Source organism: Manduca sexta, chromosome 25 (assembly GCF_014839805.1).
Source record: "Manduca sexta isolate Smith_Timp_Sample1 chromosome 25, JHU_Msex_v1.0, whole genome shotgun sequence".
Classification (NCBI taxonomy): Eukaryota; Metazoa; Arthropoda; class Insecta; order Lepidoptera; family Sphingidae; genus Manduca; species Manduca sexta.
The window spans coordinates 12,381,568-12,406,556 of record NC_051139.1 but is presented as its reverse complement, the minus strand read 5'-3'; the positions used below and the strand labels follow the sequence as shown (position 1 = coordinate 12,406,556).

General features: G+C 32.4%; 3 protein-coding genes and 1 long non-coding RNA gene across 6 annotated transcripts in view; 3 read left to right on the top strand and 1 right to left on the bottom strand.

The window, feature by feature from the left end:
- Window positions 1-314: 314 nt before the first annotated feature.
- On the bottom strand, window positions 315-9,277 carry LOC115443751 (proteasomal ATPase-associated factor 1). Of its 2 annotated transcripts, XM_037442631.1 has the most exons (7): window positions 9,177-9,277; window positions 4,251-4,426; window positions 3,452-3,768; window positions 3,027-3,243; window positions 2,657-2,789; window positions 1,893-2,057; window positions 315-1,402 (listed from the first exon to the last, which is right to left on the bottom strand). In XM_037442631.1, exons 2-7 carry the CDS (start codon window positions 4,304-4,306, stop codon window positions 1,106-1,108), a joined length of 1,185 nt encoding a protein of 394 aa, XP_037298528.1. In that variant the 5' UTR covers window positions 4,307-4,426; window positions 9,177-9,277; the 3' UTR covers window positions 315-1,105. The 2 variants fall into 2 exon arrangements, with proteins under 2 accessions (XP_037298528.1, XP_030025158.2); XM_030169298.2 differs by lacking the exons at window positions 4,251-4,426; window positions 9,177-9,277 and adding an exon at window positions 3,940-4,208.
- LOC119190539 lies at window positions 4,463-6,927 on the top strand. 2 transcript variants are annotated; one of them, XR_005112980.1, is made up of 3 exons: window positions 4,463-4,574; window positions 5,351-5,494; window positions 6,879-6,927. It is a non-coding gene; the product is annotated as an uncharacterized LOC119190539 (long non-coding RNA). The 2 variants fall into 2 exon arrangements; XR_005112979.1 differs by lacking the exon at window positions 4,463-4,574 and adding an exon at window positions 4,617-4,926.
- Window positions 9,278-10,117: 840 nt separating the features above from the next.
- LOC115443750 lies at window positions 10,118-12,507 on the top strand. The gene is given in 4 exon segments (XM_030169295.2): window positions 10,118-10,452; window positions 10,534-10,773; window positions 10,868-10,934; window positions 10,937-12,507. Coding segments are annotated over 4 exon segments (1,245 nt in total). The 5' UTR covers window positions 10,118-10,233; the 3' UTR covers window positions 11,656-12,507.
- A 6,624-nt stretch (window positions 12,508-19,131) lies between these two features.
- LOC119190530 (sorting nexin-17-like) overlaps window positions 19,132-24,989 on the top strand; it is a 19,447-nt gene continuing 13,589 nt past the window's right edge. The window contains 6 exon segments of the mRNA XM_037442606.1: window positions 19,132-19,365; window positions 19,519-19,708; window positions 20,187-20,254; window positions 20,256-20,330; window positions 20,333-20,544; window positions 20,991-21,153. Coding sequence (XP_037298503.1) covers window positions 19,306-19,365; window positions 19,519-19,708; window positions 20,187-20,254; window positions 20,256-20,330; window positions 20,333-20,544; window positions 20,991-21,153 — 768 coding nt within the window. The 5' untranslated portion in view covers window positions 19,132-19,305.

Sequence of the window (24,989 nt, the reverse complement as noted above, 5' to 3'; positions counted from 1 at the left end):
CACGATAATTAGAAGGTTTGGGGGGACGGAGAACGCAGTGAGGTGCTCGACGGCGAGGACGAGAATGCGGTATTGTGGAGTCTTGGGAGTTGCGGGAGCTTGTTTTAACGGTACATGGCTATAGTCCTCTGTATCGGTCAGAAGTTGTAGACTGAATTTTGTTGGTATCTAGCCCATAGTACCTCCTGCTAATCCGATATTAGTTTTTTTTCTTTATATTAACTATTGTTCCTTGAACAGAGGACCTAAATACATATTGTTATAAGTTCTTTTTATTGTTTTAGAGGATAATTATTTGTTAAATGATGACACCGTTTTTGTTTTTACTTTTATTGGATTTCTGAGTTTTTTTCATTACTCTTACTTCATATCGAAAGATAACATATACACATACAGACACATTAGTGCGCAATTTGCATAAACGCATAAAACTTTGATATCCTGCTTATTACGGTTAAATAAGAATTAAGTAGATACTATCACTAAAGAATCATTTTAAACTCCGTACAAAATGACTATTTCATATTTTAAATGTATTAAATGCATTCAGCAGAATTACACATTTACAAATATCATACGTAATATGCACGTAATAAGGTCTATATAAAATTCAATTGAGAATATTGATGTATAGCAAACAGATATCTATGTGCAAAAAAATACTTTGAGATATAATTTATTTACAATTTAAATTAATAGACATATCTTCTATATTTTTAATAATGTTTCCTATTGTTATGTGCATATATATAAGGAAAAATCTAAGACGAAATTAAAACTACTTAGGGAACCTTATAATTAGAATTACCAGGTGTCCCAATTTGCGCGAGATATCCCGATTTTCATAATTTCGAGAACGAGTCCCGATTTGCACCTGATCCGGACACTAAATGTCCCAATAAATCAATAAATTATCACAAACCATTATTATAAGAATAAAGTGCAAGTCGCATGACTATTTTGAATGCGACAATACGCCCAAACTAGTGTCCGGATCTACAAACCCAAATCGCAATTTGTTTTACCTTCTGTCCCCATTTAAGACAAATCGGACCTAGCAACACTAATTATAATGGTCTTAACATTTACAATGCATGTGCAAATGTCACTTATAGTGAACATTGATTTGATTGTAGTCATACTTCCTGATAACAGAGTCTCTACATGCTGTCAAGAGCCATTTTCCATTAAAAGCTATATCTCTGATTCCATCGCAGTCTGGGCCTGTCAACTGAACTCGAATGCTTGAATGCGCTTCTTGTAATGATAACACAGTACACGTGCCATCTTGACGGCCGACAGCAAACATATCGTTCGGCAGTGTTGCCAGGCTTAACACTGGACTGGCAGACTCGTGCCATTCACTTATTATTGAGCCATCTTTTAGATTTAGCTGGAAGATCTGAAAATATTAATTCTTTCTAGACATTAGACATTTATACGAATGTGCACGTATGCCTATTTTACAACCTGGCTAATCCCCTTAGAATGTCCCAAAAAACGCGACTCGTAAGCGACGTTTAATTTTAATGTTTGTTGTTGATCAAGAGACTAATACGTCACATGTTAGTCTCTGAACCTATCACAATTCAATGGCACGTCGTCGTGCCGGTTTTTTTTGACATTCTAAGTACATGGGTCTTAGAACAAAAGGCATGTTTAGAAACTGTACTCCACATTTACAGTACAAGGAGCATTATTAATTAAATTGAAAAGAGTAATTAATAGGTTTCAAAGGCTTATAATGAGGCTACCATATTGCCCTACGTAAATTAAAGTGGTTTGCTAGATGGCACCCTACAGAGATGGTTACAGACTTGATATTTATTTTAGACTAAGCTTTCCCACAGAATATGCTACATCTAGTAGTAATATGAATATGGTTAACTTACTTCTCCAGTGGTGCATCCAACAATTATACTGTCATTTACAATGATACATGCATTGCATGCTGACTCCAGCTGCTTACAAAATAGCTCTTGTCTTTTCGCCACATGCGCACATATCACCAAGCCACTTTCACAGCCAACAACTAAGAGTTTGTTACTGGTGCCCACCTAAAATCAAAGTAAATAAATAATTAATAAATAATAAAATAAAAATAAATAATTACTGCACATTAAATAATATAATTTGATTATACTCTAACCCCTTTATTCATAGGCGTTATTTATCTAAGGATGGAGCATTGCTGTGATAACAACTATTTCTAACATTTTTCATTTATGCTCCGCTCCTATTAGTCATAGTGTAATGTTATATAGCCTATAACCTTCCTTGATAAATGTGCTATCCACCACTAAAATAATTTTTCCACTAAAATAATTGATTTGATCTAGTAGTTCCTGAGATAAGCATGTTCAAACAAACAAACTCGTCAGCTTTATAATATAAAAAATAATATAGATAATACTGAGATTAAATAAACGAATAAAAATAAAAAATGATTACTTTGTGTTCAGTATCAGATTAGATGGCCACAATGTTGTAGTTGTATGCACTTGTATTGCATGTGCGGTACGATAATCAAAATATGAAAATTCATGCATTAAATCAACCTTTAATATGATACTATTAGAGACCTCTAGTAATATAGACTACAGGTCTCTAGTAATAATATATGTAAGTTTAATAATAATAATAATCAAATAACCACCTCTCTCTCATTTTCAACTTCCACTTCATCTGTAGTTATAGCAATAGCACAGCAATTTATTGGTCCATGTCCCTCTATAACATTGTCCAAACATTTAGATTCACCAACATCCCATAGCTTTGCAGAGCCATCTCTATAAGAAGAATAAATAAAAGTACAATTAATTATAACATGTCATGTCTTAGGATGGTGACCGCAGTAGAATACCAAACAATATTTTGTAATTCAAGGTATTGGATAGTGTTTCTACTGTTTATGGGTGGTCATATCGCTTACCATCAAGCGAACGGCAAGCTTGTCTCGTCATTCAAAGAAATAAAAAAAATAAGGGACAAATATGAATTACTGTTTCGACATAACTATTACTTACTTGCTAACAGATATAACATTTCTTCCCTTTTCAACAATATTAATATCTGTGATTGCCATGGTGTGCCCTTTAAGTGTAACTGGATTTATTCCAGATTCAGCTGACCAAATCCGGCAAGATCCATCGGCACCAGCTGACAACACAACTATGCCAGATGGAAAGAATCTACACCTATATATTGGACCTCCATGACCTTTTAAATCAAGAAGTATCTCACCTAAAATACAAAACTACTAAAACAAGGTCTTCTTGCAAAAGTAACGAAACCTTTTTATGAATTTCAATATGTTATTATGAAATACTATAATTAATAAAATAATGAATGTTAAAGTTATTTTAAAGTAGTTGATGGTGATATAGGTTTTTTAGTATGACGGGTAGCTCAGTGGGTGTTTTTAAAAAGTTATTTTTACACATATACTAACTGTTTCTGGTATCCCACACCAATAATTTATCATCTTCACAAGATGACGCTGCCAATGCGTTTTCTGCTGTAGATATAGACAAAACTGCTTTATTATGAACTTTGTGATCTTTGGTGGGTGCAACAAATGCCACCTTTAAACCAGAGCTCATATGTTTCACAACTAAATTCAAATTCCCATGAGATATGTAACTGTAGTTGTCTGAAAAATTAATTTTAATTTTTCCATCCCCTTTGTTGACTGTTGTTTTAATCTTGTCATGTATACTATTTTCATATAACTTTTTGGAAGATATCCAAGCTTCTGCATTGGGTAATCTGGAATTTAATTAACTTTTTACAAAATGTGATTAATATAAAAACATCATTTATTGTGCTTTAGTACAAATTAATAATTAGCATTATGTTAAAATATTAAGTAATATAAAACAGAAACGTAAGCGTAAGTTAGTATCTCCAATAAAAAAAGCAAAGTTGATAATAACATACTTGCAGTTGTTTCAGTACTTTCAGTTGGCTTATCAAAATTATTTTGAATTTATGATTCACTTAAGATATGTCTATAGTCCTAATATTTCTCAGATATTCCAATCAACTCGAATTGACAGAACGGTATTATACTGATGATTGAATAAATTCCAGGCTTTTATATGGTTTGTTTTTATATCAAATCAAAACATTTTTTTTTATATTATTACAAACGGTTTGTTTCTACAGTAAAAGCATGCTGCCACTACTTGTTAATGACAACAAATCTGCAAGAAAGTTATAGAAAACATTGTTTTTACCACAAATATTACCTAATAACTTCATTCCAATCACATTGAATAGTGACCACCGGCATTTCGTGACGCATTTCTACTATTTGAATAATAAACACTTCCGAATCAATAGAACCAATTAGCCATTTAATGCGCAGGCACTACTAATCAATCTCAAATCTTTAAAATACAGATGCCTATTTGAGACTCAATATCTGCTCAATATTATGACCAGACCCGTTTAACTCGGCGAAAAAAAGTAACACAATAGCGATGAGCAGCTATCTCACTTTTCACGATTTTTCCATACATTTAATGAATCGTTCCTTAAATGTCTCCTTCTACACAACGTCCTTTATTAGTGTGTGTATTATAGTATAAGCCGTCATTCGATCGCAAATAAGCGTCTCTAATCTCGGATTTTGAAACGACGCGTAGCGCCATTTTTTATTGTGATTAACCTTTAACCGCTGCTTTGAAATTGAATTTTCCGTTGCAATTCGCTATTTTGATTTGAAGGCGGTTTTCATCTATTTATTATCTAATTATAGTGCTTTATTGTGTGTGAATGTTTTTGTAAACAATATATTATAAAAGCAATCATTTAGTGTTTACCAGTTTAAACGTGTAATTGTTTTCTTCGTATAGTTTGGTTTATTTGATAATATAATGGTTTATAAGTGCTCTGTTCCCGGGTGCAGTACTCGAGGCCGAGGTATTAAATATTATAGTGTGCCGTTCACAAATAAAAAGGTGGGAAGAGTGGTTAAGGTTATGTCCATTTCTACAAAATTATCCTCCTACTAAACGCGAAAACATTCGTTTTTGTCATAAACATTTTATTCCCGAACATATAAAACAGAATCTAAGATTAACACCTAATGCGATTCCTTTAGTAAACTTAGGAAATACAGATAAATATAAAGTCACAAACCGAGATTTGATATTAGAAATTGAACCCACTAGTAGCATTACTGAATAGCATTGCTGCTATTAAGTCATTAATATCAGATTCTAATGCTGAACTCCTACGTAGTAACAAATATACCAATGACACCTGTTATAAAATCGGCCCAAACCAATTGTACCATATCTATGATGTACCTTATTTATTGAAATGTTTTCGCAATAATTTTCAGAAAAAAATCCTACTCATTGGCAACCAAAGGGCAAAGTGGGAGTATATTAAGAGACTTTATAAAGTGGATGGTTTTGGTGGCAGAGCAAGAAGCACCAAACTTACTGAGAAGCACATAAATCCAACTTCATATGACAAAATGAAGGTAAATAAATATACATTGTTCTATCACAGTTTTGTTTACAAGTCTTGACTGATTAATAAAAGATTGAAATTCTCCCTTATTTAATCATGATTATTTTACTTTGATAATTGCTCCTAATATACTTTTCAATATTGACATTATTAAAATTACCCTTATACAAACTCTAATTGGCCTAACTGGCATCATATTTATTGTGCTGCTTCAAAGAATAATGCATCAACTCTAGGCATAGGAGTTTATCACCTACAAATTAATATTATAAAAAAAAACCTCCTGGACTGGATTTATTTTATCGACAGCTGCCATAACAGTTGATGACAGGTCAAATAATGCCATATGAATAGGACTGTGCTTATGAAAACCTTTTAGATCAGCACAGAATAATTTATGTTTTTCGAAATATGAGTAACGAGCAGTTAGTCTGTAAATTACTTTCCCAATAACTTTTGAAAATTACGAATTTTTGCTATAACAATAAAAAAACATTATAGACCTATAATTCTTCATATTACTTTTTTGGAATATATACACAAAATTATTCCTGTAAATATTCTCTTATATAATAATATGTCTTATCAATTAAAAAGGTTTTTAATTTAAGTTTAAATATATCTATGTTTTCTATGTTTACAATACAACTTGTAATTTATTATATTATATTCTTGGACCCATGCAGATAACGCTCTTATCTAATAGAGCTGTATTGTTAGGTGGCATTTTTATTTCGTTTGCTATAATATTTAGTGTACATAATATATGTAGGTTTCTTTTACAAATATTGAAATTTCGTATATAAATAAACTAGTTAATGTAAGAATTTTTCCTTAAGTTCCTTCCAGTTTTAAGTTGCAGTACACCTGGAGCCCTAAAAATCGTATGGCTTCTGCCTGTAAGTGATAATTTATAGAAAGCAATTTAGTTGCTGACCTATTCTTGAAAAAAATAAGATGTTTTCTTTTAAAGTAATTTATAAATGGTTTTCTGTAAGCCAATTCACAATGTCCTCTAATGCCTTATTTACTCTAGCCTCTAGTAATGACTGAGTTTTCTCAGAGAATATTACCGTACTATCATCAGGAAATAAAATCATATCATCATTACTGATCCTTTTCCTTTCATGTTTCCAATAAATCGTATTCTGTGATTAAATTAACCACTTTCCCCAACTTGAAATTGGCATAATGTACAACAATTGTCATAAAAAAACCTTGATATAATATGTTAAATTGCCATATTCTTGTGAAAGTATTGGCCAGAATATAAATTTCTTTGGGCCATTTAATTAAATATCTTTAAGCTCATAACAGATTAAATAATCATACCATGATTAAAATCGTTCATTTATTAATTTACAAATATATTATTTATATTATTAACATTTCAGGTCAAATTTGCAGCCCAAGTTTTTAGCCGGCAAGTGGCTACATCACTAGGAATCCAGATGAAGTCTCTGCTATCTCCAGGATCATGATTACATAAGTTTAAATAAAGACATTGGAAATGGTTTGTTCACAGCAGAAATTGCTTTTTTATAAATAATTTGTTTGATAGTTTAAATGGTTTTGGTCATTATGGGAATAAGTTAAAACATGCTCTTTCATATAATTCGGAGTACATTGCATTCTGGAATGATGCTGTGAAAAGCTAGCTTCAATGCGCTTTGACGCTTCCAATGAAAGGAAAGGAAGCCTTTATCACTGAAGCATTTTGAACATAATAATATAAAAACAATAAAACATTTGTGGTCAGATCTGCTGAGAATTGATGGTGTTAAATTTTTAAGTCTTAGACGTCTTAATCAAGATCCGATAGAAAACTTTTTTGGTCAAATAAAGGCACATGGTAATTTTACTACCAGATAATTGTCAAGTAAATTACATTTCTACAAAAAGTAGTATTATGTGTATGTTTCCCAAATTGTTCATATTTGTATTGATTTACATTGTGCAGAATTAGTAATTTTACCTTTAATTTAATATTATATTTTCATTATAATGTATCCAACATTTTTTGTATTTTGTAGCATTTTTAGTAGCAAATGTGCCATTATATGATATTGCAAAATGTTAAATTATGCATGGAATGCTTTTCGTGAGAGAATAATCATATTCAAATAAATTCTTAGTTTTGTGTTTTAGATTAGTTATTATACCTAATGCATAGTGTATAATGGTGAATAGCTTAAGTATGTCTCCTTATATTGTGTAAAATTATAGTGCTAGTCTTCACAATTATCTTCATTTTGCTAACCGTTAAGCAAGCCGTTGTTAAAATCTCATATGCATAATTATGCTTGAACACGGTAAAATAAAAATGTTTATGTTTCCAAAATAGTTCATATTTCTATTCATTTACTATGTACAAAAATATTATTTTTACCTTTTTATTTAAAATCATCTTTTCAATATAAAATATCTAACATTTTTGTCCTTTGTAGTAATTTTTCTTACAAATGTGCCACTAGTCAGTCATTGTATTGTCATTATTTTTAATTTTATGTAAATTGTTATTGTTAAATTTATATGCAATCCAATTTTGTGTCTTGTATGTTATTGTTGATTTTATATGACAAAATATTAATAAGTGAATGACAACCAAAAAATCATGTTGCATTTGCCTTTATAATATTGAATTGTAATGATGAAAATTAAAATTATGTTGGTAAATGTAAGCAGCTGAACGGTGTGCACTATTTATGTATTTGCTTTATGCCAGTCCATGTTTTTAATCCGTGCACCACCTTATATAAGCTATGTGACTACTTTGTATACAACATCTATAAAAAAAATGTGGTAATTGATGACAAAAAAATAAGCCCGGAGTTCCTTTCTGCCTTTCTTCTTCGGGTAGTCATCTCTTAGGTAGCTAGTGAAAGGCTGGTGGGTTAGCTAGGTAGGGGCCTATATTATATTCTTCGACGGCGAAGATCGTGATGCATTCCTTTTATTTTATTAAGATTATATCATATACCTTTTGGCCCGAGCTGACTTCTTTCGTTTTTTTATCCTTTATATATCAATTATTTTTTAAATTTTAGCTTCTGTAGTGACTTAGTTGTTTGTTCATTAATTTATTTGATTTGTTTTAAACGTATCATAAGTACAGCAATAACTTTGTTTACCTATATTTTATTTTATTGAACAGAAAATGCGACTGCAATTTTAAGTAAAAAAAATATTTTCGCTGGCTATCGGTAGATTCTGAAATTATGGTAAATTGGGCGTGAAAAGTAATGAAAACATTACTAATAAATCTTTATATTTAGATAAGAAAAGTTGTTTTATTTTATTTGTCAATATTTTAAATGGGTCAACACGTGACACAACATTTACGCCGTGTACTCACTGTAGAAAACCGATAACCGATTTTTTTGTATTAGTATGAAACCGGCCTAAGCACATCCCTAATTATTTAAAAATCGGTATATTCGGAAAAATATCGATTTTCAATACGGCTACGTCTCTAGTACTACGGCCATATTTAATTTTCAACATAACCTGCGTGCAAGTGAGAATAATAAGGGTCATAGGTTTTTCACACGGGAAAGAAAGAGAGTTCCAACTATTCATGAATTAATTGTATAACATAATATAGACATGGAACGCATGCTAGTGTGGGTTTCCTTATCGTGTTAAAATCAATGTATGAAGTTAACCGTCTCTCTAGTTTATTGGTCTCTGATTATGACTTTACTCAAAATTAGCAAAATATTCAAAAGTTCAAAATCATCTATTGACAGCCATACGATACATTTGACACTGACACATGACAGACAGGTGGTTCAGAATTCGGAGACGTCACGTCTCACGCATGATATTTACCTCAAATATTTACCTTCTAGTGTCAAAAAGTTCGAAAATAATATTCGAAATTTTCTTCTATATTCGCGACCCTAGATGGCGCTAGTTTTGTCTTGATAGAAGGTAACGATTTAAGTAGGCGTCATATACTCAGAACAAGCATTGTTCTGAGGTCATATATCATCGTCATCGTCAACTAGTGGTGGCTAAGTATCTCTTATGGTAGAGCCCACCCGTATAAACCGTCGCAAATTCTGCCGCTAAACAGTATTGTATAATCGCTACTGTATTCCGCATTAAAAAGGATGTTGTAGCTATAAGTATGTTTTTACTAGGCAAATCTGATATTTTATAAAACAAATATATTAATTGTCATTTTAGACATCTTAAACCATGTTATTTCTATGCAACTTTGAATCAGTGTTATTATTTAAATCTCAATTGACGTAATAAGTGGGGATCCACCTCAGGGATCCACTAATTCACTGAAAAAAATATGTGAGCACGTAATATAACGACCAGACTTAATTTTGATTACTCTCTATATTCGTAATGGGTCTGGTTTTTTTTTAATGATTTTATATGACAGCTGGCCGTTATTCATAAACTTGCTTAGTTATTCTACGCTTATAAAATATTTATAAGTCTTTATTTTGATTTTTCCCAGTAAAGTATTAATTTTCCTTGTAATCCCTGAACACTTCTGAAGAACATCGTGTACGAGTAACATTTACCAAGTACTGCAACAAACTAAGATTTTATTACTCACTCCGTCTTTATCTTATCCGCACAAACAGCGGACTTGATATGGATTTGTTTATCAGTTAGTTGTATCATTGCCCCATTTGTAATGTGATATTGTTTGCGCGTTAGTGCATTCGGAAGAATAAACTATTTAACAATGAAATCATATAAACGTAAAACCGATAATTACAAAAAATGTCGTTAATTATTTTATTTTTGTTAATATTTGTATCTAGTGTTGTTAGTGATGTAGTATGCCCGAAACAATGTGACTGTGATATGGTTAATGGGTTGAATCGCGCCGTGTGTGTTGATCAAAACATTATCAACATCGATGTGGGAGTGCCCACTGCGTTGCAAGTGTATAGCCTCGCACACAATGTTATCAGTGAATTGGACAACTACTGTTTTAAAGTTTGTATACTGTCTACATTATTATAATATATTTTAAAAGTCTACATAGCAATTATAACAAGTAAACTTTAATTTTTTTAGGAGTCCGGATACACTTCACTACAAATACTGGACTTATCATATAATCTGATATTTTGGATTGGATTACATGCATTTGCTGGAATCGATAAGTTATTTCATTTAAATTTAAGTAGCAATCGACTGAGATATATACCATCGGATCTCTTTTGGGATACACCTGAACTCAACACTCTTGATCTATCGTCTAACGTTTTTGAAACACTTAAAAATGAACCTTTCATAATGCATGATAAGCTGCAGGTACGGTGCATAGAAATATATTATAGTATTTACAATTAGCGTTGTATTGTGTTGTCGCCTGGATTTATGATTCATAGTTACTTTAATGTTTCAGATACTTAATTTAAACAACTGCCGGATCAAATCCTTGCCGGATAGACTGTTCACTCGACTTCCAAAATTGAAAAATTAGACCTGAGTGAAAATTACGTAGTTACAATAACTGCAAATGTCTTTCGTCCTTTGCATAAATTAGAAAGATTAGAACTAAGAAATGATTACTTGGGTTGTAATCCAGATTTTATAGCCCTTGAGAAATGGATTAAATCACAAGGTATCACGTATGATCAACAATGTAAAAAGAGATTCCCGAATATGTCCGAGAAAATGATTTCATCAGTTATCGTGGAGAGAAAAGAAATGGAGTTAGTTGATGTTTGGAATATTACGAAAACAGAAAATAACACAAAAGAAGTCCAAGAACCAAAAACACCTTTAACACCGTTACAAAAATTTGACAAAGATTTTTCAGCGCTTCAGTCTTTTGTGATTGGGCTTGAAATAGGTTTGGCGATTGGTATAGTAGGTACATACATATGGCTACGCAAGTTTTGTAGATGTAATCGTTTAAATTGTACAAGAACCGACAGCAGGCGCCAGAGGAGAAGAATACATCAATTCACAGACGGTGACATGAGAAGTAACTTATTATGGAATAGTGGTATAAACCCAGATTTAGAAACTCCACCGTACTTTAGACGACAACTATCATTGCCTGACAGAAGTCCACCGTACGGAATACCTGGCGTAGCAGCCTCCGGGTTACAAGTCGACGCGATCCGCCTTCCAGATAGATCAGAAACTCCCCCGCCTCCGTACAATGAATGCCGCATCAATATTTAATATATTACTTATAAGGTTAGAACTGTCCCTCGTTGGCGTAGTTTAATTGTGTAGGTACGCGTTACGGCTATGGCGTTGAAGTATCGGACTTAATCTGAGTCGAATAATGTGTTAATATTGGATTTTTCCGCTCAGATTTAGTCCGAAGTCTAGAATTTTGCCCGATTAATGGCAATAGCCTTAACCGAAAATGTTGCACCTCTGACTACCCCTGAAAAAAAAATCCGTGATGCAATGTATGTAACAATAAGAAATATTTAATAAAATATATTAATATTTTATACAACTTTGGTAAATAATATCTCCAAGAACCTATAAAATTGTTATTGTAAGGAGATAGTTCTCATATTTCGGAGGAAAATTAATTAACATTAAGCAGAATTTTTTGTAGGCTATAATGTTATCTCCCATATACGGGCTTTCTTATATTATAAGATAATTGTTATACTCAGTTACGTACATACTTTAACTTTAAATGATCATAGGATAATTTTTGTAACTTGAGGTATTTCCCTATCATGAACGAGTTAACGCCCTTATATTAATATTACATACCGGAAAAATATAATAAAGAAGGCGGCTTTTGAATAAATTCAAATTCACTGACCTTTAGGAGAAATTATCAAATCCTAAACTAATGGCTAATGATCATTGAAATTAATTGACGTCTCTGAGAGTGGCTAGTTTGAAGTTGCTACCAATTAAATTAACATTATACAGGATATCTATAGAGACAAAAGATGTACATATAAAATTTTATCATTTGTGCATAACCTTTTGTGATATTATCAGAGTATGTTTCATGGTTAGGTATAAGTGAGTCATATTTTGTAATAAAATTAAACAAAGACTTGAAAATAATTTTTATTTACCCACTGTATAAAAAACTAGCTTTTGCCCGCGGCTCTGCCCGCGTTATAAAGTTTTTCAGGCTAAAGTTTTCCGTTATAAAAGTAGTAGTTTCCCGGGAGCCTATGTTCTTTCCAGGGTCTAACACTGTCTCCATACCAAATTTCACTTTAATACGTTGGGTAGTTTTTGAGTTTAACACGTTCAGGCAGATAGATACAGCGGGGGGCTTTGTTTTATAATATATTTTTAGAACTTTTTAAGAGGAACAATCCCGTCATACATCATTGTTGCATAACTTTAACCGTTTACGCAGCGCACGCAATGGAAGCTCTCAAAACTAATAATTTTCCCCGTTTTTGCAACATGTTTCATTACTGCTCCGCTCCTATTGGTCATAGCGTGATGATATATAGCCTATAGCACTCCAGGAACAAAGGGCTATCCAACACAAAAAGATTTTTTCAGTTCAAACCGGTAGTTCCTGAGATTAGCCATTACTGCTCCGCTCCTATTGGTCCTAGCGTGATGATATATAGCTTATAGCGGTCCACAAATAAAGGGCTATCCAACACAAAACGAATTTTTAAGTTGAAACCGGTAGTTTCTGAGATTAGCCATTACTGCTCCGCTCCTATTGGTCATAGCGTGATGATATATAGTCTATAGCACTTCACGAACAAAGGGCTATCCAACGCAAAAATATTTTTTCAGTTTGGACCGGTAGTTCCTGAGATTAGCCATTACTGCTCCGCTCCTATTGGGTATAGCGTGATGATATATAGCCTATAGCACTCCACGAACAAAGGGCTATCCAACGCAAAAAGAATTTTTCAGTTTGGACCGGTATTTCCTGAGATTAGCCATTACTGCTCCGCTCCTATTGGGTATAGCGTGATGATATATAGCCTATAGCACTCCACGAACAAAGGGCTATCCAACGCAAAAAGAATTTTTCGGTTTGGACCGGTAGTTCCTGAGATTAGCGCGTTCAAACAAACAAACAAACAAACAAACAAACAAACAAACTAACAAACTCTTCAGCTTTATATAATAGTATAGATAAGTATATTACGACATTACAACTTGTGAAAACAGTAAATAAAAACACTACCAGTAATTAAATTAATACTTATAAATGTTTGCGGGTGTCGAACGGCCTGAAGCTTTCAACGTCGGCTCTTCACCCGCTAGGTCTAACTACATAGTTGTCAATAGGTAATTTAATGCATTGTGTCTATATGATTCATATATAGTCCAGCATGATCTTGTCCATAATTAGTCTAAGATAGTAAGGAATTTACTTTGTTCTAGAATATTTATTATCCTCAATCAGAGTCTATTTCCTAATTGATTTTAGAAGTTCCCTAGTTTATCTTCGAAATCCAAGGTAGGCATGAAATAACTTTCTACGACTAGTTCTAATAGAAGGTGTCCGCTTCAAAGTACGGCGTCTTGGTTCGCACAATGATAAAAGAAGTATAGAGGATGGGTAATATGGTCACGTGACATGCGGCACATTTCATGAACAAAATGGTGCCGACTCCGCCCCTTACAATAGTGATATGCTAGTACCGAAAATTTTGTATCGACATCGAAGAATTAAGAGAGACAAACAAGCCCCAAAAAGATCAAATACGAAAGGGGTTAGGAACTACCATAATATAAATATAACAAATCATAATGTAAACAAACAAACTGAAACTGATTTATAAGTAACAATTGTTAAACAAAGCAGTACCTGTTGTGACAAACATCCAGTTGTGTTTGATCTATATTTGTATGTTGCACTATTCCCTTGCCAAAAAATTTAAGTTACAGATTAAGATATTTATTTAATACATGATAAATGGAATAAGATAGCGTAGCCAGCAATTATTTGGTTGGTTTTATTTTATTTTATTATTATGCTCTTTGATCGAGAAACATAACTATGGTTCAGCAAACTAAAATCAATGACCGTAAAATGGTGGTTAAGATAATCAATTATAATAATTATTTGCAATAACAACAATATGATTATGTATCTATTTCCGTGCATGCAAAGGTTGCTCGAAACATAAGACCGCCAATTGTAAAAATATATCTTACATTTCATCTTTATGTTGTTTCTTTTATGTTTATCTATTCTTTTATGTAACAATTCTAATTTTATTCATAGCAATATATTAAAGTAATATTACTACTTATTAGGTGAAGTATAATAATCATTACTATTTTACTTATCGCGAATATTGTTGGAAAACAGTTATCTTTACTCGCGTTAATTAAACGTGTGGTTTATGCATATCTTCTCAAAATGTAAAGAAATATGTATTTGGTGTAGGATTCCAATCACGTCGCTCAATATTCTCAATTCATTTTGCCTTGGTTTTAAAATTTTGGTTATCTTAAAAAATATTCTAATTTCACTTAGTTTGTCCTTCTGAATAATACAATATTGATGTGTGCTCTAACATTCTTTCCAAAAGACAAAAACCGTAACTGATAAACGGGGGTCTGTTAAAATATCGATATCAATAATTTCTAAACAAATCCACCCACCCATCCCTAAGCTCGTGTGTAAACAAACATAATGATTTTAATGTGTATAAATCACGCCTAAAAGGGTCCAAAGCTTAACAAACCAGATCCACATATCATTTTAATTGATAAAACACATCCAAAAGTAATTATACAAAGATATTTGCTAATTTTCGGTAAAAACAGTTACTAACCTATGAAAATATATTTCGGGGTCTTTCTTGCGTGAATTCGATTTGCATCCTTTCACACAACACTGAGTCATTTTCGAAACTTAACAAATACACTAATAAACACACTGAACAATTGAGAATATGATTATATTACTTTAAATTCAATATTTATGAAGATTTGTTTACATCGTCTGACACTACATGTACTTGCCGACTCGCCAGCATAAAATGGCGTTTCTGCCGCAAGGCGGTCCCAGTGTGTTGAAGTAAACGAAATAGTGCCATATGCGAAGAAAGCAATTATTTTTGTCTTTTTTTGTTGCGTTCCAAATAAGCTTTGAGTAAAAGAGATAGACATATATATTGACAATTCTGCGTCGATTTCCCTAACATAAATATAACTTATTCATATAGCTAACTTTTGAGGCCTGGGGGCCTAGACAAAAGCCAAGCGTGACGTTAACCGTACTCGCTAACGCCTAATCGTAAAACGCTAACGCTTAAACGACAACGTAACTAAATCGGTAGACAAAGTACACATTGTACGCTAGCCGCCCATTCCGCACGTTTACACGCTTAGTCGCGCCGAATTCTATTAGTTAGTCTATGGTATAGCGTGAAAGATTGTCAAATGCAATCGTCCATCTTTGTAGTTTGCATTTTCGGCGCGAGATTGCCAGATTTGGAATCTCGAGTACCTATATGCAAGCTATGCAAAATGTGGTTTTGTGGTATAAAGCTGTACTTTTATGAATATTGTTGTATACCTAAATATAAATAATAAAATAATAATAAATAAATTGAACATATAAGCATAATAAAATTGTTACACTCTGTAGGTAGAAATGGTATTTTTTTGTTGTTGTTTTGTAATGCTTTCTTATAAAGCATTTATGCACAGGTATTATAATACTTTTTCAAATGAGAACTTTCTTTTATTATTATTATGTATGGAAGATCATCACATAGACGTCTTCAATCAGACGAAAACATTCTTTACTTAATCGAAAACGATTGTTAAATTCCAATTCCTGCAAAATTACAATTTTCTCCATTTCGCAGCGATATATTCTTGTTCGTCTCTGACAATGATATTTCGTTATTAGCGGCGTTAATTGTTTTAAACTATGCATAATGATGTAAAAAAAGAATATTTCACTAATTTTCCAGTTGACGAATACCGTAGCGTGAGGTCTACAACTGTTGATAAATAAAACGTGAATCGGTGACGCTAAATAGCAGTTTCAGTTGTCAAAAATGACACTTGTCTACCATTTGTATGCAGTGTTGCCAGAAGGTAACATTTCTTACATTTTTCGTTACTTTTGACCCCCTCGCGTAACATGTAAGTAATTTTTATATTTAAGGCAATTTTCGTAACTTTTGAGAACAACGAGATTTGTAATACAATTTTTATTGTAAACAGATTACGAATGCATTTCTATTCAACGCCTCCAAATTGAACGCACCTAAAACTGGCGGGTCTAAAAAGTATTTCAATCCATATCACACTTAGAGGTGGCTCGCCATGACAAAATGAAACGTATCTTGCATATATTAAAACTTGATTTTGCTTGAGTGTGCGCACGCGCGCACATTACCTACTTCGCGAGTCCCCGCGGTTTCGTAGCTACAGAAATGCTTGCCCAAAAACGCGTAAATTAAAAACAAAACAATAATGTAACTTTTGCAGCAAAAATGTAACATTTCAGGAAACGAAATGTAACTTACGACTCAAGGGCCCTGGCAACACTGTTTGTATGTTTCATTTCTCTATGGACTGTTTATTAGTCACGCTAACGTTAACGTTTCTTTCCGAATGTCGAATTGAAAATTTTTGTCTACCAATTTTTGCAGCAGTCACGTGACTTCTCTTCAGCATATGTCATTTTCATACATTTTGAACTTTCCGTAAGCGTGAACGCTAACAGAAAAAGGTTTTTGTCTAGACCCCCTGTCCTCTTTATATTTAGTCATTGGGTTCGCAGTACCGGCGACAAAACTTCAAGTAATGAAATATGTCACTTCCTTGCTGTCAATACGCAATTGCGACTCACGAGTGCGAGTACAACGCGGCGCACGTACAAATAGTAATAGTCTGCTACTTAGGATGTAAGATATGTGGAACCCAATTTTATGGCCAATTTGAACGTCAGGCAAAAAGGATTACAGGCATTCTTCGTAAATATTTTGCAAAAAATAAATTGTTTGGCCTATGGTCTTTTTCACCGAACACCATGACAACCACCGAGCTTCGAATTTAGAACCAATCTAGGTACTCGAAAAATTACACTGATAGGGAAATATATTATAAGAAAGTACTGTATAAGAAATATAGCCATTAAACTTTTCCTGTTTTGATGCTTTGTCGTAGTCTGATAAAATTGGAAACAAGGATTTTTCTTACATTATGCGTTATGTATGCCTATAATTCACCACTATTGGTAGTTAATGGTATAACTTGGTAGCATAGCATAGTTGACCATAATCGGTTCCCATGTGGAATGAATTTTAAAAATTATGAGTTTTATTAAAGTTACTTTGTAATTATCGAGTCTAACGAAAAACTAAGGCTACTAAGACTGAAGCTAACTGAAGCACACTCAACTGATGAATAATTTGTTAGTGGTTGTAAGCTCGCTTGTTGCCATATGATCGTTTAGGCTTATACATCCGGAATTGCGCCTGAATTCACAAAACTTTAATTCAAATTTGATTCCAGACCGCACCATTGAAATATCATTGTCCGGATCAAGTAGTTTATAACCAGTAGCGTAACTTGCCATAGAGGGGCCCTATATCTTAATTTATTGGGGGGCTCTTTAGGGCAGGCGAAATTTGCGGATTCTATAAGCCGTACTTATATATCTGGAATAGCATTATCAATATAAAAGAATGAAATTCATAATCTGAATTCAGAACTATTTGAATCACACACCTTAGACCATCTACAAAAGACCATATAAGGCACGTCCTTCACGTTTAAGCCTCACAAAATCCATGCTGTTTCTTTCTCAAATTCTCTTTGTGCTCAGTCCTGCCAATTAACATCGGGCAACACTGGTCAAAATACTCAAACTTCAAAGTGGTATTCGTGTGTGAATCAGTGTTGCCAGAAGGTTACATTTCTTACATTTTTCGTTACTTTTGACCCCCTCGCGTAACATGTAAGTAATTTTTACATTTAAGGTGGTAGCTCAAGGTCCATTTTCATACATTTTGTTTCGGCTTTAATCTGGGTAACTAAACAAGTATTGGCAAGTAAAGAATTCAAATTCACGTCTAGTTAGTGATTAGTTCTCGCAGTTGAAAGAAAAATTTAAAAATAATTAATAATCATGGATATTTCTGCCTTTAAAATTTCGTCATATTAAATTTTAAAGGCCGAAATATCCATGATTATTAATTATTTTTAAATTTTTCTTTCAACTGCGAGAACTAATCACTAACTAGACGTGAATTTAAATTCTTTATTTGCCAATACTTGTTTAGTTACCCAGATTAAAGCCGAAACAAAATGTATGAAAATGGACCTTGAGCTACCACCTTAAGGCAATTTTCGTAACTTTTGAGAACAACAAGATTTGTAATACTAAATTTTTATTGTAAACAGTTTACCAACGCATTTCAATTCTAGGCATCCAATTTGAACGCATTTAAAACTGGTGGGTCTAAAAAGTAATTCACTCCATATCACACTCAGAGATTGCTCACCATGCCAAATGAAACGTATCTTGGATATATTAAAACTTGATTTTGCTTGAGTATGCGCGCGCACGTTTTCTACTTCGCAGGTTCCCGCGGTTCGCGGTTTCGTATCTACAGAAATGCTTGCCCAAAAACACGTAAATTAAATAAAAACAATAATGTAACTTTTGCAGCAAAAATGTAACATTTCAGGAAACAAAACGTAACTTACGACTCAAGGGCCCTGGCAACACTGGTGTGAATTCAGAATATTTTGTGATAGATGAAGGGAGGAAAATGTTTTGGTGTAAGGAATAAAACAAAAAGTGGGCGACTGTTTCGAATAAAAAGTGATTAACTCATTCAAATTATTTAATGTGGCATTGAGTTATGATAAACGTCTGCATTTATACCAAAAATGCATTTTTCTATACCAGATTTGCAACAATTTCACGACGACAATGGGATATCTTACACGGTAGATATATTTATTTTGTTTTTCTATTACATTACAATTGTATGTACTTAATAAGTATAAAATAAAATAGGGATTGCTATTTAACAAGTGGCGCGTTTAATGCTAAATCTGGTTTGCAGTAAGGTTTGGTGTTTTATTCTAAATTGTATACAGGGCTACAACATATACATTGATGGAGTCTTCCACTGCACAGCGCGATACAAGCAGTTACTCAGCCTGCATGAACAATTGCAGGCTCAGAATCCATACTTGAAGTTGCCACAGTTTCCACCCAAAAAATTGTTCCTTACTAGTTCACAATTGGAAGAAAGAAGAATCCTGTTAGAAAAATACATACAAATGGGTGAGTTATTTACGAGCATTTTAATTTAGAATAATAAATAACATTTAAGTGTTCATCAAACCACATTTCTGTAGTGATAAACTTAATAAAGCAAAAGTGTTTTTTTTGTAATAACAGAAAATTATATTACAAGTGAATGATTCTATCTATACCATATCCATAGGAGGAATTATAAAATGAAAATAAAGAATGAACTTTAAAATAATATTTTATTTAGAACATCAATTCAACGAAATATCATAGACAATTGAGTGGATTAATATTTGTTTTATTTTATGTTTTCAATGAAGTTCAATGTGTTTCATAATTGTAGGCACCCACACAACAGTACTTGTTTTGTAATTAATTTAGACTCTACTGTTGGATTTGTTTTATTCATATATTACTAATGTAAATATTGATTTGCACCATTGATAAATAATTTTAAATTCTAAGTAATAAGATTATAAAAAAATATTACCCCGAGATTATTTTCCAGTGGGGCAAAATCCAATGCTGGCGAATTCAGATCTGTTGATAACATTTCTATTCTCCCTCCAACAAGAAAAGCGACAGTGTGAAAATGCATGAAGTGGATATAGAAATCTCACTCATGAATGGTTACCGAATACCATTATCCGTTTTTCCTCAACTGACTCATCAAGCACTATATTAGATATTGCATGTAACTATATAAACTTACCAAAAGAGTTGATGAAATATTTTTCCTTATATCTCTTTAATTGGAGCTGTGCAAAAGATGGTCAGCCATCATTAAAAAAGTTGGAAGAGTATGAATCTCCATACATATCTCAGAAGTATGTTAGGCCAGAGGATAAAATTGTTCTCAGGAAATGGTAAGGTTTATAATTATTTTAATTAAAATATTATATTCATTTTACATTTATAATATATGGGGAGAGGAGGTACTATTTAATTTTAAACAGATATCTAACTACTTTCCTTATAATAGTATTTTTTGTAATTTACGGGCAATAACAAAATAATTAGAAAGTAGGTACTGTTTTTTCCTACCATGAAATATGAATATTGTATTGTAATATTATTTTTATATTGATAAGCTTAACAGAGTATAGTGTGGCACAGCATTATTTGTATAAATATTTCTGCTTTACTAACACTTGTTAGAGATGCAATTAAAAATCAACTCCTGATTACAATAGCTAAGGTTGCATTTATCTGTTCCCAAATTTTTAATTAGATTATTTAAAAACAATAATAAACAAACAAAAATGTTTATGAATTTTGTGTAATTATATTAAATGCACATTTCCTCTTTTAGCTATTGGGATCCATGCTATGATGTGGATCTGATGATTGATAAGGTTTCCCTTGACTTGCTTTATTTACAAACAATTGAAGAGTTGGACCTAGGGTGGATAACTGCAGATGCACAAACAAAAGATATCTTGGCCTCTTATGCCAGTAAGAAACAGAAAAGGGAGGTAAGTTGTTAAGGAATATATTAATGTTCTACTTATTACAGTAACATATCCTACCATTCAACAAAATTTAGTATAAGGCCTTCCTTATTGGACATCAAAAGCTGGCAATTATCTTTGTTGTGCATTCATCTGTCTGTAAGAAAATATCTCATTCATTTCACGGCTGATACATTTCAATCTGTTAAATTAAAGCCAGTAAATTACTTTTCATCATAAACCTTTAAAACCAGGATCAAAATGTGGAATGAATTCTGTTCAAAAGTAGCATTGATAATATTTTGTATTCATTTTATTACTAAAACTAATCATACAAACCTGTACGTTTTTTATAATTGCATGTAAAATGTCTGCCTCAAATATTCCGAAAATAGCTTGCCTACGTCAGAGGTCATCTCCACGTCTAGGAATCCAATAAGGTTTTATACAATTTAGTGGTTTCGTGTTTTGTATTTATTTATTCGGCTAAATATGACGAATTCGCGTGTTTGCAAAAGGCTCTCAAGCGCGCGAGTTTATTTATGTTCGCTGCTGACACGCTGTTTACGTAATGAGAGCAATTTTATGTTAAATAATTAAAATAAATAAACTAAGCGCGCGCTCCTTATACTAGCCATCTAATATGCGCGCTATGGGCGAATGTGTCATGTCGCGGAAATCGCCATATTTGGACACACACTTAGATATTATTAAGTACTTTTCAATACCTTTACATTTTGCAATTATATTGTAAGAAACAATTCCTTTGTATTTATAAATCATTGTTGTTATTTGTAAAGTATTACTTATGAGATTTTTCAAATTACTGGGTAACAAATATTAAAAGCGTTAGGAGTACATATCTTGCGTCAGTGTGCAAACAAAGTTATAACTGTTTTTGCTATTCATAATAAAATTCGGTTACGAATCTTTATAACTTGAACTAAAGATTCTCTCCTGCAATAATATAAGCAAGCGCGACGCTGGTAAACATCTTTATCTATAAAGAATAAAAGGTGACGAAAGTTCACTAGGTCTTAAACAAATACATCAACCTAACGAATTAAACAGATTGATTTAATTATTACGGCAATAACTGTACCAATTGAATTATGTAATGACGCGGCAAAAGTTATTGTAACAAATAGTAATTTCCGGTTTCTTGGCTCAGTCATTAGCAGTGGTATAACTTTATCGTAAAAGCCCCGTGACACATCAATCGATTAGGTCCCATCCTAATATAAAAATATTTGTATTTACCTATATAATTTTATTCATGCACTTTATTAGTTCTTAATACAGAAACGAAATATTACAAAATTTTGTAGCTCCTTGAATCTGAGGTGTCGTTTCATTTTACCCGTCACGTCATTCAATGGTTACGCGGTGACCAGTTCGTTTTAATTTTTATAATGCATTAGACGTAAATGGATGTTATGGAATCCTATGTATTTTCCTCAAAGTTCGGGACGTTATCACGGAATAATTACGTATACTGATGTAAATAACTTAGCCGGTATTAAAAGTTAGAGATTGCACCCGCCATCTATGCTTTTTCTTTGTCATGTATTTTTCTCTAGAAACAATCATAACTACAGTAGAACGCCGGCGACTTGATGCAATTACGCTGATATAGTAATTACGCAACAAGTAATTAAACTTAATCTCATTCAAATACATTATAATAACAATGACATTCTAGAAAGAGCATAACAATGCCCCTAAAAGCACCGAAGTGTATAAAAATTATCTTTATTAATATTTTGTTATTACTAGTTAGGAGTACTATGTTTGAGCACAATTACCGCAAGATCGGCGTTTGACCTTCATATCGTAGTTGTTCGAGGCACGTTCGCCAAACATTATGCACCCGTAAAATGAAGCATCGTGTAAGCAGTAATGTCAAAAAAAGTACATTTGACGGACACTATGATTCAACCAGTGGGTTAAAATTTGTGATTTATTCAGTTATTGAGTTTTATTATTTTGCTAAGTATGAATCATACAAGGGAGAATACAGAGGGCTGTAAGTATATTACATAAATTACCAAGCATTTTCCGAAATGTAAATACACAAGGACCTACCTACGTTGTACCTATCTTATATTTATAATTAAGGGGTACTTTTCCGCCTACTTGAGCATATATACGTCTTTAAGCAATTACGTGCTTTCCAATCGAAGAACAGTTTTGGTAGCCGTGTAAGTAAAACAGGCAATAAATCCTCTATTTACTTATACGGCTTTCAAAGCTATCCTTTAATTAGAACGCCCGTAATTGCAAAAAGACGGATTTGCCCCCGTAGACGGAATAGGCCGCCCTGAATATATGTAGTTATCCCCTTATGAATCCGACTCCGAACTACAAATTTATAATAATAAGATATTTAAAGCTGAAGAGTTTGTTTGCTTGAAATTTTGATATTTTTTTTCACTAATATAAAGCTACATTACTCTTAAGTGCTATACCTTTTGTCACGGGAAAATTTGAATCTCTTTAAAACTTAACGCAGGCGGACCTGTTGACAAAAGTTAGTGATATTATATAAATTAATATAGTTGCTACAAGTATATTCTCGTATTACTATGTTGCCTATTCAGTATTGTTTAATCTAAAAAATGTGTACTGTAAACCATTTTATACACAGATGCAATGCAAACTTATGTCATCAGATATTAATAACGATTAACCGCGTTCGCTATGATCAATACAAAGTATGTCATGCAAAATATATTATGTTTCAATGGCTAGGGTCAACAGCAAAGCTTTAATTTGCTAATTGCTAGAGATCGTTTATTTAATCGTATATGACCCAATGCCAAATAAATTTTGCAGGCTTTTACTTGTAATTATTATAGTTAGTTGTTGCATCACGAATATGTAATCGTTATTAATTTTAATTAGATTTTAGGTGACTAAAAAAGAAGTAACACGTATTTTAAAACTGTGACGCAATCTGTTACGAAAAACAAAACTTAGTTCCGTTGACTAAGAATTTTGACTTCATTTATAGGAAAACAATCATCGAGTCAAATTTATATGAAAACTGAATAATGTTACACGCGTATTGTTATCTTTTAAATAATGAAATCATTCTGTAAATTCTAAATATAAGCATTGACATTAATAATAATCATAAACGCTTAAGGAAAATACATGACGATGTAAAAGGATAAAATAAGTACCGAAGTTTTATTCTTAAAGGTTAAAGTTTAAAAATTTTGACTATAAGGTGAATGCAAACATGATGAAAACGTTAAGATAATTTTTCTTTGTTTTTTATATATTAGGTATAGCTTGTAGCTTCGGTTGCGTGAAGACCTTACCCATCTTTAAATTACTGGAGTGATACGTAGTGTCTCCTGTACGAGTTCAGCGTCATCTATTTAAGAAATTAGATTATATAATTTTATTATTACCGATAGAAGCACATAACTGGGATAAAAGTAGCCAATATATTAATCCAGGACATGTTCTATCTGTGTGATAAATTTCATCCAAATCCACAAAAACGGGGAAAATATATTACTTTTCAGAGTTTCCGTTGCGTAAACGGTTAAAATTACAAAACAATCATGTGTGACGGAATTGTTCCTCTTAAAAAATCTGAAAAATATATTTCAACACAAAGTCTCTCGCCGCATGTGTATACCTTTTTAAACGCGATTAGCTCAAAAACTACCCAAAATTGATGAAAGGAGACGGGCGAAACCTCATAGAATCTTGGGCTTGGTGTTACAGAGATAATTTATGCAATATTTTATAGGAATAATAGAACCATTTCTAAATTAGAAAAAAAATCTGTCTCTACAATGGGAGGAAAGAAATAATCGCTATAGAATATAGCGTAAAAAACACTT